The sequence below is a fragment of the Aulonocara sp. 'chitande type north' Nkhata Bay genome, linkage group LG8 (assembly GCF_057382095.1).
Source record: "Aulonocara sp. 'chitande type north' Nkhata Bay isolate Kocher_YH1m ecotype deep benthic linkage group LG8, A_spYH_male_GT1.1, whole genome shotgun sequence".
NCBI classification, from domain to species: domain Eukaryota; kingdom Metazoa; phylum Chordata; class Actinopteri; order Cichliformes; family Cichlidae; genus Aulonocara; species Aulonocara sp. 'chitande type north' Nkhata Bay.
Window position 1 is genome coordinate 25,672,606 of NC_141351.1, and position 14,994 is coordinate 25,687,599.

The window sequence follows — 14,994 nt, forward strand, 5'->3', positions numbered from 1 at the left end:
CTGTCCAGGTGTACTCCGCTTTTCGTCCTATCACCGCTGGGATAGGTGATAAGCAGAAGAGAATGGATGGATTTTAAAAGAACTCAAAAAACACATTTTTCCTTAAAGTTTATTAACATCAATGAATTCATCGTACTTGGAGGTTGGGAGGACGAGGCGAGGGGGTTGGCTCTGAAACCCTAGGTGCTGATCTGATTGGCTCGTGTCTTCACAGGATGGTTTATGAGAGCCTGTATTTTCTTCTCAATGTGTCATTTAGTGTATTCTTTTTTTTTTTAATTCATATTTTTATTAAGGTTTCAAAAGCAGGCATTCACAGTATGTACATCATGTAAGCATTCTTCATACTTAGGTTATCTGCCTTAGATACTGAAATAGTATTTTAATTTACATCCAAGTCATAAGGGAAGAATACTTATAACGATAGAAGTAATTGAAACCATCACATAATCCGAAAATCAAAAAACAAAAAACAAAACTAACAAACCTAAGAAAGAGAAAAAAAAAAAAAAAAAACAACACGGATGTGTTGGTATGGGGTGATCCTATAAATATATATACATACATCATAATTATTGGTTTGTAATAGTAAAATCTGGCCTATGAGGCGTGATATATTTGACCCAGTTTTCCCAATATGATGCAAATTTCTCCAGCTTGTGGTTAACAGAAGCTGTTATCTTTTCCATGTTATAAATTTCCATTGTGATTTCCATCCATGTACTTATGTTTGGGCTCTCTGGGGATAACCATTTTCTGGTGATATTCTTTTTACAGGCCACCAATAAAATATTTATTAAATGTTTATCATATTTAGGCCATTCCTGAGGTATATATCCAAAGAACATAGTCTTACTCTCGAGAGGTATTTCACGTTTAAAGATATCCTGTAAGGCATTATGTATTTCTCTCCAATAATCCCTCAAGATTGAGCAGTCCCAGAAAATATGGTAATGATTTGCACTTTGATTTCCACAGTTCCTCCAACAAGCAGGGGGGTTATCATCATAATGAGACTTCTGAGAAGGTGTTATAAAGTATCTAATTAGGCACTTCCAGCCGAATTCCCTCCACTTTCGTGAGCTAGTACACATCCACTGATACCTCCATATTGCCGTCCATTCTTCCTCTAATATTTTTATCCCTCCTTCCTTCTCCCATTTTGTTCTAATATATGAAGTCGAATGTGGTTTCAAATCCATTAGACCCTTATAGAGACATGATACAATTCTATCAATAGTTTCTGAGTTATAGCTTTTTATAAACAGTTCCATCAAGCGTGTGTTTATCATTGTTACGTTTCTCATCTTCGTGTCGGCATAGTGCCTTAACTGCAGATATCGATAGAAGTCTTCTTTTTCTAATGAAAATGTTTTTCTAAGCATGTCAAAGCTGAACAATTTTCCATCCTTCATTATACTGCACAGGGCTGTTATGCCCTTACCTGTCCAGTCCTTGAATCTAGAATCCAGTTCATTAGGTTTGAACTCTGAGTCGTAAGCACACCATTTAAGAACTGTAATATTGGTCTCGAGTTTATATTCCTTTATAATAGTTCTCCATGTTTTAAGGGTCCTTTTCACCCACATGTTATCAGTATTTTTTATATAGGTTTGTAAGTTATTGTCAGCTAGAGTTGCCTGAATAGGTATAGACAGCATTTGTTCCTCAATGGTTTTCCATTGGGCAGTGTATGATTGGTTACACCAGCATATTATTGCTCTCATCTGCGCTGCAAAGTAATAATATCTGAGGTCAGGGAGGCCCCATCCTCCCTTTTGCTTAGCCAGCTGTAGTGTTTTAAGGCGAACCCTTGGTCTTTTACCTTGCCATATATATCTAGATAACATTTTATCCCACTCATTAAATTGACTTTGGTTAATCTCTATTGGTAGGGTTTGAAATAGATACAAAAATCTTGGCAATACATTCATTTTAATAGAATCAATTCTTGAATTAAAACTAAAGAAAGGAATTAAATTCCATCTTACTATATCTTCCTTTATTTTTTTGTATAAGGGTAGGTAGTTCTGTTCAAATAGTTTTGTAAGATCTTTCGGTAAATTTATGCCTAAATATTTAAAACACTCCGTTTGCCATACCAGAGAGTAACTACATTTTATTTCTTCTGGTGGGCTGTAGTTGTATGAGAGTAGCTGGGTTTTACCTATATTAATTTTATAGCCTGATAATTGGCCGTATTGTTCAAATGACTGCATCAGCTTGGGTAAAGAATATGTTGGGTGTCCAAGGTAAATCAAAATGTCATCCGCGTAGCAAGCCAGTTTATATTGTGTCCCTTTGATAAAAATTCCCTTAATGTCCTTGTTTTGCCTGATGGATTGAGCTAGTGGTTCCAAGTATAGTGCAAAAAGTAACGGTGACCATGCACAGCCCTGTCTAGTGCCCCTTTTTAGGGTAAAACTGTTGGATAGGCATCCATTAATTTTGATCCTGGCTGTAGGATTATCATATAATGCTTGTATCGTTTTAATAATCATATCATGAAAGCCAAATTTATATAGTACCCTGTAGAGGAACTTCCAATTGACACGTTTAGTGTATTCTTATGTGCGGGATATTGTAGTGTGTGCAGTATTCGCTCGGGTTTATTGGCAGTTGGTTGATGGTTGGACAGCTGAGCGGGTGGTCCTCACATGATTCCGATGAATCTGCCAGTAAAGCCAGTGAGGCCAGCCAAATTTTAACCTTTAACTTAGCCTTAGCAGAGTGGATATGTGGCCTGTTTAATCATCCGTACCGACTCTCCTGCCTGAAAAGCAGAAAGCAGGTTTAAGAGTTCAAAGTAGGTCAGGGCAGGGTGAACATTAGTGCTACCTGTCAGGCTTTCTTCTAGATTTATGTGGCCTAATTTTCAGAGCGGAAAGCAACAAGAGGTGGAGGCATTTTTTAAAATTAGAGCTGGGCTTCTGCGGGACTCTTTGCAGCCTTTGTGGTTGCTCCAGATTTTCAAATGTTTCTGGTTATGTTGCAGTTTATAAATATATAAGTTCATAATTTATAATTTGTCTACCAAAACTCACTTTTCCATTTTCCTTCCCCCCTTCCAGCCTGTGAGCTGATGAACCAGGGCATCCTGGCGTTGGTGACCTCTACTGGCTGCGCCTCAGCGAGCGCCCTGCAGTCCCTGACGGACGCCATGCACATCCCACACCTGTACATCCAGAGGAACAGCGAAGGATCTCCTCGCACTGCCTGCCAGTTCAACCCGAGCCCCGGCGGGCAGCGCTACACGCTGGCCGCCCGGCCGCCCGTACGCCTCAACGACGTCATGCTGACGCTGGTGGAGGAGCTGCGCTGGCAGAAGTTCATCGTGTTTTATGACATCGAGTACGGTGAGTGAGCGGATGATTATCTCGTTTTAAGTTCCTGTTAATGATCTTTGATTGAGCCACACAGAAAGCTTACAGCAGGGGTGGGGAAGTCCAGGCCTCGAGGGTCGTCGTCCTACAGGATTTAGATGTGTCCTTGATCCAACACAGCTGATTTAAATGTCCTGAAGTTCTCCAGAGGCCTGATAATGAACTAATCATGTGATTCAGGTGTGCTGACCCAGGGTGAGATCTAACACCTGCAGGACACCGGCCCTCGAGGCCTGGAGTTGGACACCCCAGGTTTAGGGGCATGAATGGAACTGTTGGAAGCTGTGATCTCGTTTGGGATCAAACTGATCCTGATCCTGCTGAAATCTGTCAAATGTGGTAACGCTGCTGGTTATATGAACAGCTGCAGCCTCGTGGAGAACATCAAACTTCTCCACTTCCAGCGTCAGTGGCAGCTTTAATTGGCTCGCTTTCTCAGCTTTCTGCAAGCCTTGTTTAGTCTTCCAGTGAGAAGATTTGCACTTTTCCCTCAGTGATGGATTCGATGCTGTGGGATTTGCAGCTTCATGTGCTGATTTTTCCTCCTTAATGCTAAAACATCAGTGGAATTTTCCCCAAAAACATTGCATTATATTCTTGGAATCTGTTGGTAGTCTTATTTCTAGATGTCTGACTGTATTTCTTGCTGCTGCTGAGATGAGGCTGTTGGTATTTGAACTCTGCTGGGTGCCTGTTTCTCCTTTGGGTTTCAGCGGTGAGGATCCTTTAATGCCCTATCTCAGACCAAGTATCGTAGCGTGGGGCCACGGCTCCTTGATGAGTAACCTGCTCTTTTACACTGTGTGATACGTGCCTGGATTGCTCCCTCTGGCAGTCACAGCTACTCCATCTATTTTTGGGCTTTGTAATGCAAACAGCATCAAGCTGCAACGTTTGAGAGTGTGATCTCTTTATAGCCGGTGGTATCATTTTATTTCAAGAACACAAATAACCTTGTTCATCTGAACAAAAATGGATTTCAGTTCAAAACTCTGTTTCCAAAAGTTGCTTTCAGCTATAGCCTCTCTGCTTTTGTTTAACATTTACCTCCCGTTACTCACATGGGACGCATGTCGACATAGAATTGGAAAACCATTAGGAATAACTCCCGACTACTTAAACGATTTTCGATGTGTCTGCGTCAGAATGCTGGAACAAAAACTTTTTTAGATCGACTCTGCTGCCCGCCGGATTTGTTTGGAATGGCTCGGTTGGACTGTATCTTAATGAAATCACATTAGGCTCAATGGATTTTTGAGCGTAATCAATAGAGGATGGTGGCAATTACAATATAAGGATATAGACAGATGCAGGCATTTAGCTTCTCGGATACTCTTATCCAGAGTGATTTAGAGTAAGTGCATCAGTAACTGCAGGCCAGGATCTGAATCCTTTATTAACGAACCGGCGACTCAGTGAAGAATGAGACCAAAAGGCAAACGTGCAGCTACACAGCGTAACGCAGCTGCAGGCGTGCTTTCTCAAATACCTGTTTCAAAACTACCTGCAGTATTAGCTCATACACAAACTTCACAGACCTCAGAGATGGTGATTGGTTGGCTTGGTAGGTTCAGGGTGGTCAGCAGCGCTGCAGACCACGCCCCGACAGACACATTAACCAGGTGAAATAAATATTTATTCAGAGATTTTGCAAATATTTATTTTTCTTTTTTTTAGCAGTTGAGTGATTTTTTCCAATTATTTTTTAAAATTCAGGTCAAGGCTGCGCTACAGGCTGCGAAATCCCAAAGGTGATACAAGCATGACGGCTCACTACAGCTTTTGTTTGGTCTATGAATAATTTAAGTTAAACTTTTTAATTTTAAGAGTTCAAAATGTGTTCATTACATAAATAAAATAAAATTTTCTCTGTAGCACTTCATGGATTTGACAAGCAACGCACTTTAGGTGTTTATACAAAGCATAAAGGAAAAAAGCAATAACAGTGTTTTCTTTTCCATGGAAACTGGGTCCAAACGGCTCTTTGGGTGCTAAAGGTTGCTGACCCTGGTGTAGACGATCCACTAAAGAATGGATTTAACAGACTTTTGCATCTTCAGAAAAGATGGGACGCTTTGTAAAATGTAAATAACAACCATGCTTACCAAATCTCATGAACGTCAGATCTTATAACACCACATAGAAAACTCATATTTCATACAAAATATTAGCTGAATTTGATGAAAGCAGTAAAATCTAAAATAAATAAATGTAATGGGGGCAGAAATGAAGTAGTGCTAAAAAGAAACAGCTGGACGAACATTTTTCAGCTAATTACGGTAAATTTTTTCACTTTAAGGATTTAATATGTTTTCTCCGTTTTATATAAAATATGATTTTATGATATTTGCAAGTCATTTGTCCCAACAGCTTTGGGTTTGGAACACCTCCCCTCGTGGAGGGAGGGTTAGGGTTCAATACAGAAAGTCCTGCAGAGCGTGGAGCTGTCACAGGCTGCAACACGTGCAACCACCCCAACCTTAGCATGGCTGTCACGGTTGTGACTCTGAACGTTGCTCCGAGTGAAAGGTCTGCATTAGTTAGCGCACCGCGTGCAACTGGACGACGTGAAAAACTATTAGTGGATCATTTATAATGTTGTCAGTGAGCACGAGCTGTCGCCGCCTCTTCCTTTTAATAGCTTCCATATCACAGCAAAGCTCGGCGCCACAAAGCAAACACGGCGCACGTAACAGCCGGACACTTTGTGAAGACGCTGCACTCTGATGTTTTCATTATGATTTTGTTTGCTCTCCCTGTAATGTTGCAGCGTTCGGCTTGTTGTTGTCATTTCTGCCGATCGCGTTGCTGCAGTTGGCTGAATAGTGGAATGAATGTGAGAATTCAAATAACAGAATAAATCAGATGAATGAATCTGATCAGACTCCATCGTCGGGGCTCGAAGTACCTGAACGGTAACGTTGGGGCCGGTCCTCCAGTTTTCCACACAAAAGGAAAAAACTGAAAGAAATAGAGCCACGAGTACAAAATCCCACCAGCCATGTGCCGGTGTTTCCGTTTTTTTCTTCTGCTTTTTGCTGTGAACAGTGAAGACAGTCAGGGGGTGTAAAAGCCCCGGTCTTTGGACAGATTTAACGGATGCCGTGCTCTGCTGCGAAGCTGCCCTGCAGCTCTGATATGAACAAGCATCAGGTCGAGCGATGAGAGCTCCGAGTGAACCTCTGATCCGGCTTGGGTCAGCGGGGACTCCCTCACAAAACAGCGCTGTCAGTGCCGAGCGCAGAGTTTGGCCGTGGCTGCAGGAGGTGAACGAATGGACGAGCTGTCGAGGATCACGCCGGCTGATGACATTATATGTGACAAAATGTAATAAGGCGGAGCTCCAAGGGGAGCAAAAGCTGGGAAAGCCATTAGATCTTGAGGACTGGAGACATGAGAAAGGAGTAAAAGCATGGGCGCAATTCAACCACAAACGGGCTGCATTGATGTTTTTGTTTTACCAAACTGGACTTTAGAGAGGACACAGGGAGACAGCTGTCAGTTAATTGCATCATGTTCTCCTGTTAATAACTTGCTGGATAACTGTGTGAAAGAAGCTGATGGATTTTCACTCCTCGCTGAACCAACCCAACGATTCCTCGAAGAGTTTCTGAAGGTTTGAGAAGCTTTCAGATTTCACTGATTTGAAAGCATGTTTGATAGTAGACGCATCATTTCACGTGGAATGTTGTAACTACCATCACGTGAGGAGGTAAAGGTGTGCTTTGCTAAAATTGCAAAAACACTCTTCTCTCCCTCTGTAGTGGCACCAAGCCACGCCGGCTGAATCTGTTTATCCAGGCTTTTAAATTCCTGCTGCTTCCACTCCAGCCTTAATGAAGTTATAGCACAGGCTGGCTTCTGTCCTTCCTCCAGCGCTGTGCCACGACATGAAGGAAAAGTATGGATAGCAGTGTCTGATCCGTATGATATCAAAGAAGGCTCCGCCTCCATCACCAAGGCCCTGTGTGAAACGAGTCAGGGTGTGTTTGAGCTGGAAATCATGCAAAGCTACTCTAAGTTTAACAGCATGGAGCTGGAAATGAGCGGAAATGTTTTTTCTCTTGTGTTGTAGAAATTCAGCTTGGAAAGAAAACAGAGGAAATTTGATTCTTCTTGCAGTTCTTAGAATGAACAAAGCTGTGAATCGCACTGCTCTGTCCCTTTACTGTAACAGCAGACTAATTCAGCTGTTCTCAGACTTTTTGGGAACATTACAGGGAACAACAGTTTTCCGAGGACCCTGTAATGACCCAAACTCTTATTTAACTGGCTCGGGCTTTGAATGGGTGCTCGCCAGCTGACTAATACGCCGCGCTGCACGACAGACATGTTTACTGCACTCTGAGAGAAGCCAGTTATTTCACGACAGATGGATGAGATGAGTCACCGTCATGTAAGAGTTTTGATTGGCCCAAAATAGGGGCCAGACTTGTAATAAACACAGTGTGACTGTTTTGGTGGCCGTGCACGGGTTGTGGATGTCGAGGATGCAGAGACGGCAGCGCTGTGAGCTCAAACTTTAGTAAATGAAACATGAAAGATTAGACTGGATGATAACGTTCACTCTGAGCTCTGCCGGCTTCAGACGTAACGTGTTGACAGATGTGACAGTGTGATGTTTCCCATCCACAGATTCAGTGTCATAAAAGCGTCTTTACAATCCTCTGTAAATGAATCTTTAATTGTGTCAATGACACAGCAGCTCTTTAATCGGCCTGTTTGCTGTTTATTCAGTCGTTAAATGGAAGTGAAGAGCTCACTTCAAAGGTAGCTGGGAACAGCCTGTGGAGGATCTTTTAAGTGAGACAACACTGAATGTTTTCGGTGTTTGGTGTGGCGGAGACACGCTGCGCTGCGTGATCCCACCGCACCGCTTACCAATTAGTCGAGGCGGCGTCGGAGTGTGTGCGGAGCGGCTGTGTGCATATCGATCATCGTTACAGCGGCTGGACGTTTCTGGGTTTGAATTCAGTGTTTGCACGCCCGAGGTTTCAGCTGCGTCTCGTCTGCCTCACGCTTTGTGTTTTGTGTCTTTATTTCTAAGTTAACTTTTTGTGATGAATGAGCTGATTTCAGGCTTTGCAGGTTTATTTGCTCAGTTTATTCGAAAAGCTCACAGATCCATTCGTACTTTTGTGGTTTATGTCTGTTCACCTGGAAGTGACGCAAGCCGCTGCTCACAGAGCTGTGAACGGTCAGCGGCGTCCAGCGGCGCTCTGGCTCAGGCTCAGAAGAGGCCAGCGGCTGGAGGCCACATCAATAAGTGGACCGTGCGGACTTTTCCTTTCTCTCTGATGTGACTTCAAAACCTTCAAATATGAGTGAACAGCAAATTCAAGGACGTGACGTGTAATCATCGCCCGTTCCTTCAGAAAAAATGGATTTTGGCAGAAGATTTCGGAGCAAATTGATGTTTACGCTGCCATTTTTGAGCCTGAAAGAAAGTGGAATTGACACTTGGCACACGTTCAGCCCACACGTCCAGTGAGCTTTGCCAGACCGCAATGTTGCTCAGCCGCTGGTACGTTGTTTTCTGTCGGTAGTGCTTCCTCACAGTGCGCAGATTCCTCATCGCCGTCCAGCTTTTATCGGTTTTCCATTCAAACGTAATCGTCCTTTCAGAGGGCAGATTTGGTTTGCTACGCCACACGTGGAAAAAGACAGGCCTGCTCTCTGGACCTAATCACACACGCGTATTGATCCTCTTGTTTTCCTGTTGATACTAATCCTCCCTAATTTCTGTCAGTCTGTATTCTCTCAACCATTCATTGTTTCTCTGAAAATCTGTCCTTTTATGGATTTCATGTAACGTCTTTCGCTGGTGAACATCGCGCCTGAATATATGAGCAGCGCTGTAAAGCAGGACGAGTCCAGCAGAGAGGGAAGTGAACAAGAAGGCGAGAAAAGGCGAAACAAACAGACTACGACCCCGTCGAAGTTCGAGGACGAGTTTTGACGCCAACTTTGAACACGTGCACAAGTCTACTAACCCCTCTTCGTCTTCATCTCTTCCTCCTCGCTCTGCGTGACGTGCGAGGCCATTACGAGCGCGAGCCGAGCAGAGGAGGCCCATTTATTCAGATTAGAGGCTCATCGTTGAGGGATACGAGGAGCAGATGGGCTTTTTGGTTCGCTTGTCTGGCCGAGTCCGCACCGACCGTCCGGGACTGTCAGTCGGCCGTGATGATGATTAAAGAAGCTCCTTGGCTCGCCTCCTTCCGCCCTCGCTTTTTTACTTTTTCATCCATCCGAAGCCTCGGAGCTCAAAAAAACGTCTCTGGTGCAATTTTGTCCTAAAGGGCGATAAGTAAGACGTTTGCTGCCTCGCAGCACAAACGTAGCCGTGGTAGGACGCTGCGTGGTGGAAGAATCGCCCTTCATGAGCCAGAATAAAGAGAAGACATCGTGCACTTTTTATTTTTGATAGCTGGGAGTCGTTTTTTTCAAATTCAAATTCAAATTTTATTTGTCACACACACAACCATACACAGTATGACATGGGGGTGAAATGCTTGTAGCTGTACAATGCCCGACCATTAAATGACAGAGGAAAAGTTTTACAATATTTACAATTTACTACAAAATTTACAAATTAACTTAGGAATTTACAGTAAAGAATGTGCAAATAGCAGAAGAGATTATAAAGATTATAAAGATTATAAATTATAGGAATTATAGGATTATAGGAAATGTGTGGTGGTGCGTGTGGTGACGTGTGGGAGAGTCCAGTCTTATAGTGACGTGTTTGGGAGAGTCCAGTCCTACACCTGGTTCAGGGCCCGAATAGCCTGGGGGAAGAAGCTCCTCTTCATTCTCTCTGTTTTGGCCTTAAGGGAGCGGAAGCGCTTCCCAGACCTCAACAGTGAGAAGAGTCCATTGTTGGGATGGGAGAGGTCCATCATAGTCTTCCTAGCTTTGGACTTGCACCGCTTGGTGTAGATGGACAGCAGGTCAGGGAGCTCTGATTGAATGATGCGTTCGGCCGAGCGCACCACCCTTTGCAGATCTCATCTGTCCTGCTTGGTGCTGTTCCCAAACCAGGTGCAGATGTTTGCCAGATGTTTGTCAGGACGCTCTCGATGGTGCAGGAGTAGAAGTTCTTGAGCACCTTCAGTGGCAGATGGAAGTCTCTAAGTCTTCTGAGGAAGAAGAGACGCTGACGAGCTTTCTTAACCAGGGTGTTGATGTGACAGGACCATGACAGGTCCTGAGTGATGTGGACACCCAGGTATCGGAAACTGTCCACTCTCTCCACTGGCGTGCCACTGATGATGAGGGGCTTGTAATTCCTCGCCTGCTTTGTAGTGAAGTCCACGATCAGCTCCTTAGTCTTGCTGACATTTAGGAGGAGGTTATTCTCCTGGCACCAGGTCTCTCTTTTTCTGAGTATTCTTGGGCACAGACGACTGCTGCAACACGGGGAGCAAATAAACATAAAACAGGTAGAAGATCTCAGTGAAGATGAATAATTAAAGGTTATTAGTCTCCTGATGAGTTTTTAATAATCCCACTGCACTCAGGCAGCATCCTCATCTCCTGTGCTCCTGCTGGGTAACTGCATCCACCCAACGTTTTCAAATTTCATCACTTAAAAATCATTTTTTACATCCTATTAATTTTTTATTTATTGATGTAAGTTAGTGCTGAAGCTGTTTTCTGTAGGTTTTTATTGCATTAATATTTAACTAGACTGGTTTATCTGTTATTATTTTACCTGCACATACTTCACCCCCTGTATTTCCTCAATGTCTTCATTTCCGTATTCTTAACATTTACGTTAATATTTTATAACACAGCCTGCGACTTACAGCATAATTCTCCTGTAATTTAATGGAACGTCCCTGCACGTTTTTACAAATTGCAACGTTTTATCAACACATAATAAAGTTGAGTCTGTGTGGGAGACATTTCTTAAAACAAATATTAGCGCAGCCGTGCGGTGTTGACATCGTTTCCCTCGTAGCTTCAGTGCAAATGTGCAGCTGGGCATGTGTTCACAGTTTCACTTCCCTCCCACAAAACTTCCTCGGGGATCTTCTGCTCCTCATCGTGAGCTGCAGTGGCCAGCCCGGAGCTTCCAGCATGATGTCAGGAGCCAGATGAATTCCCTGCTGGAGATTTCTCCAGAAGCTGAGGCTGCTGTGAAGGCTCTGCAGCAGCAGCCTAAACTTCTCCACTGGTGGCCACGTTTGGAAGCCAACGCAGAAATGAAGTTGGTCTGGTCTGAGCCGCTGTGGGGACTGCAAACAGCGTGAGGGCGTGGGGGCTTCCCATGATGCACCGAGTGCTTCTTCTTCACTCACTCTGTGTTTATAGACAGTGAATCGTTAGTTATTGTTAATCTCTGGCTCGCTTCCACAGCATGTCTTTATCCTGTCATCCTTCTCTCACCCTCCCTGAGCCTGGTTCTGCTGGAAGTTTCTTCCTGTTAAAAGGGAGTTTTTCCTCCCCACTGTCGCCAAAGTGCTTGTTCATAGGGGGTCATATGATTGGTGTCCAGAACGTAATGAAACACAGAGAGGCGTCATCATCTGACATCATCATTCATGTCTGATCATTTACCGCAGCTTCTACCTGTGAGGCCGCGGCGCTAACAACCAGAGACGTCATATCTTCAAATCGATGTCACCTCGTTTTGTCCTTCATTGCTTTGTTTCCTACCGTGTTGGTCCATTTGCTTGACCGTAAAGGCCACAGTGGCCCCGTGGATGAAGCATCACTCAATCAGGACAGAAATGTCTCGTCACAGGAAAAGATTTTTAGGAAGCAACTACATGGTTAGTTTGGTGAGCTCGCCCTAAACCCCACGCCGAGTTTCACAGCAGTGATGTCAGTCATGTGCCTCAGCACCTCACAATAATAATCTTTCTGCTTTACTGTGTTTTATTCTGCTCCGATACCTTCAAAGTGAAAGAAGGCGTTATTTCTTTACCAGCGTCGTACGGCGTCTGCTTCCACTAAACTCCTGAGGAATTTCACACTTCTTCTCTGCGGTTACGCATGTTTGCTCGAGTTTAATCAGCAGCATCTTTAAAAGGGAGAGCGTCTTCATCGACAGAGGAATGATGAAAAGACTACATGTTCCAGCCGCTGCAGAGCGAGGAGGGTCATGGGGTTATTCATCAGTGAGAAGTACTTTGTGGGAGATTGACACTCCTGCGAGGGCGATGCTTAAGAAAAGGTCAGAGGTCAATGAAATCATTAGGATTTATTCAACCAGTGCATCCAAATAGCATCTGACTTATTGAAAGTTGCCTTGACCTCGAGAGTTTATCCAGCATTTACCACCACGGGGTGAACGAGTGCAACATGTCAGAGTTTCTATTTCTCAAATTCAGAGTAACGACCTGAAAAATGGGGTATTGCAGGTTCTCTAAAGCCCTGCTGCTGGCAGAAGAAAGGATGTGGAGATAAAGACAGACACACACACAGCACAAGAGTGGACGATTGATTTCTGCCCTTCTACGTGGGTATCAATATGGCCGGCGTTGCATGGCTTCACTGAGCGTGACGCAGCAGCTCAGGCGCATCAAAGCTGCAGACTCCAAATGTCACGCTGGCCGCACACCGGCTGGCCAAGCGCACGGATGGACAGCCGAGCTGCAGTGCGCTCTGGGAAACTGTGTTTTTCATCAACACCTAATCAGAGGCAGCTGTCAGGCGGAACAGACGGCCGTCCCGCAGAGAAACGCTGATAAAGATATCGACAGAGGCCAGAGAGCGTACGTGTGTGTGGGAGGGTAAATAAGCACACTCACCTCTTCTTTTCTTTTCCAGTGTTGCTTTGCTGTTCTCCAGGCTTTGTAATCATTTACAGGATGGAGATCAGCAAAGAGGAACAAGCTGCACATTAATGTTACGGCTTATTTGCAGCAAAGACAAGACGAGGCAGCTGTACAGCAGCAAAAATGCTGACTGGCACACTTAAATAATAAGTCAGATGGCGTTATGTTTTCTTCTTATCAGCATATCCCATTACACAAACAAAATCAGCAACACTATAATCCTACTGAGAAGTATGATGTAGCTCATTTGTCTGTGCTGTAAATCTCCATTATTGTCCAAAGTCAGGCTCGTCCTTGGGCCTCTGAGCCACAACATCGAGCATGGAGACTGTCTGAGGTTCACGTGTGAAAGTGTACAATCTGTGGGAAAGGAAAATGATTTGCATGTGTCCGAAACTACGGAGCCCCGCAGGGGACATGGGAGAAAAAAAAATTAAGACGGACTTTTGCGAGATCTCGCAAAACAAACTCGGGATCTCGCAAAAGTTTTAGCCGCATTCTTCGGACGCCGGCTCGAAGCCGACCGGGAGGTCGAGGCACGATGTGCCGGGAAAGCGGTGTTCCTCCCGGCTGTAGTAGGACTCGACCTCCCGTTAGCTCGAAGCTAACGGGAGGTCGAAGGCCGAAGAATGCGGCTAAAACTTTTGCGAGAACCCGAGTTTGCAAAAGTCCGTCTTAATTTTTTTTTCTCCCATGTCCGCTGCGGGGCTCCGTACGAAACAACCTCGAAACTCATCAGCATTAAAATCCCTCCCTGCTTTGTTTGACCTGCAGTACCACACAGTGACCACCAGGTTTCATCTGTTATCAGATCTTTTCTTTATTGCCCCGGTAACTCCTGATTGGTGGATTTTGTGACTTTGTTGTCCTTTATTCTCTCTAAATGACCCCACACTGAACTAGTCACATAAATATTACCTAACTATGACAGCACCACTGAGGGGACACTGGCTGACAGATTAATACATTATTGGCTTTGAAATTTAAATAAACAAAAAAAGACAAAGAGAACATGAACTCAGCGTCACTCAGTGGTGTTGCAGGCTTTATGTGGCTCTTGATTTAAAAACAGAAGGTAAAATGACACCAGCCTCATCTGTACAAACAGTAAATGAATGACAGTGTGTTTGCTCTTCACAAACGGAGCAGGAAAGTGAGCGTTAACAGTCAGCGTGTTTCCTCTTCAGTGGATTCAAGGCGATGGCGGCTCGTGTTTTCATTGTGCCGCGGCGCCGTGCGACTGAACCATACTGCGCACTTCTGTTGACATTTTATGAATGTTTCATCACTGACAAGAATGATCAGATGAACCGCAGCTCTCCAGAGTACTGAGCTCTCTATCCAAGCAAAAGTGCCTGAAAAGAATCAGATTAAAATGAAAATGATTAAAGTATAAAATATTCAAATGCGGAGTTACCGGGAGGAACGAGGAGAGGAAAGAGAGAGCGCAGTAAATTAGAGAGAGGTGAAAAGGGTAGAGTGGGAGGGGAAACAGGGTGGATTAGCTCCAGACAGCGTGAAGAAAGCTGCGCCCGAGGCCCATCGCTGTTAGGATGCATTTATGTCTCGGCCTCCTCGTACAGCTTGTTTGCATACCGAGTGCGCTCTCGCTTAAACCTGTGTGGCTGTGCGAATTCTTCTGTGTGCTTCATCCATACTTTGCATTAAATTAAAGGACTAAACCAAAGCAGTGAGCAGGTTGTGGTTACTGCTCAGCCTTCACTGCCTCAGCTTCATCGAGTCAAAACAAGCTTTGAAGATTTCACAGCAAGTGTTTTCAGCTCGTCTCAGTCCACATCCTTCCTTTGCTTCACATGCTCAGA

At 44.2% G+C, this 14,994-nt stretch overlaps 1 protein-coding gene across 2 annotated transcripts in view; it reads left to right on the top strand.

The window, feature by feature from the left end:
• Positions 1–14,994, top strand: part of LOC147324091 (glutamate receptor ionotropic, delta-1-like) — a 599,369-nt gene that overhangs the window by 327,957 nt on the left and 256,418 nt on the right. For both annotated transcript variants that reach the window (XM_086304561.1, XM_086304562.1), the window contains exon 3: positions 3,072–3,356. In XM_086304561.1, coding sequence (XP_086160687.1) covers positions 3,072–3,356 — 285 coding nt within the window. The remainder of the gene's footprint in view (positions 1–3,071; positions 3,357–14,994) is intronic.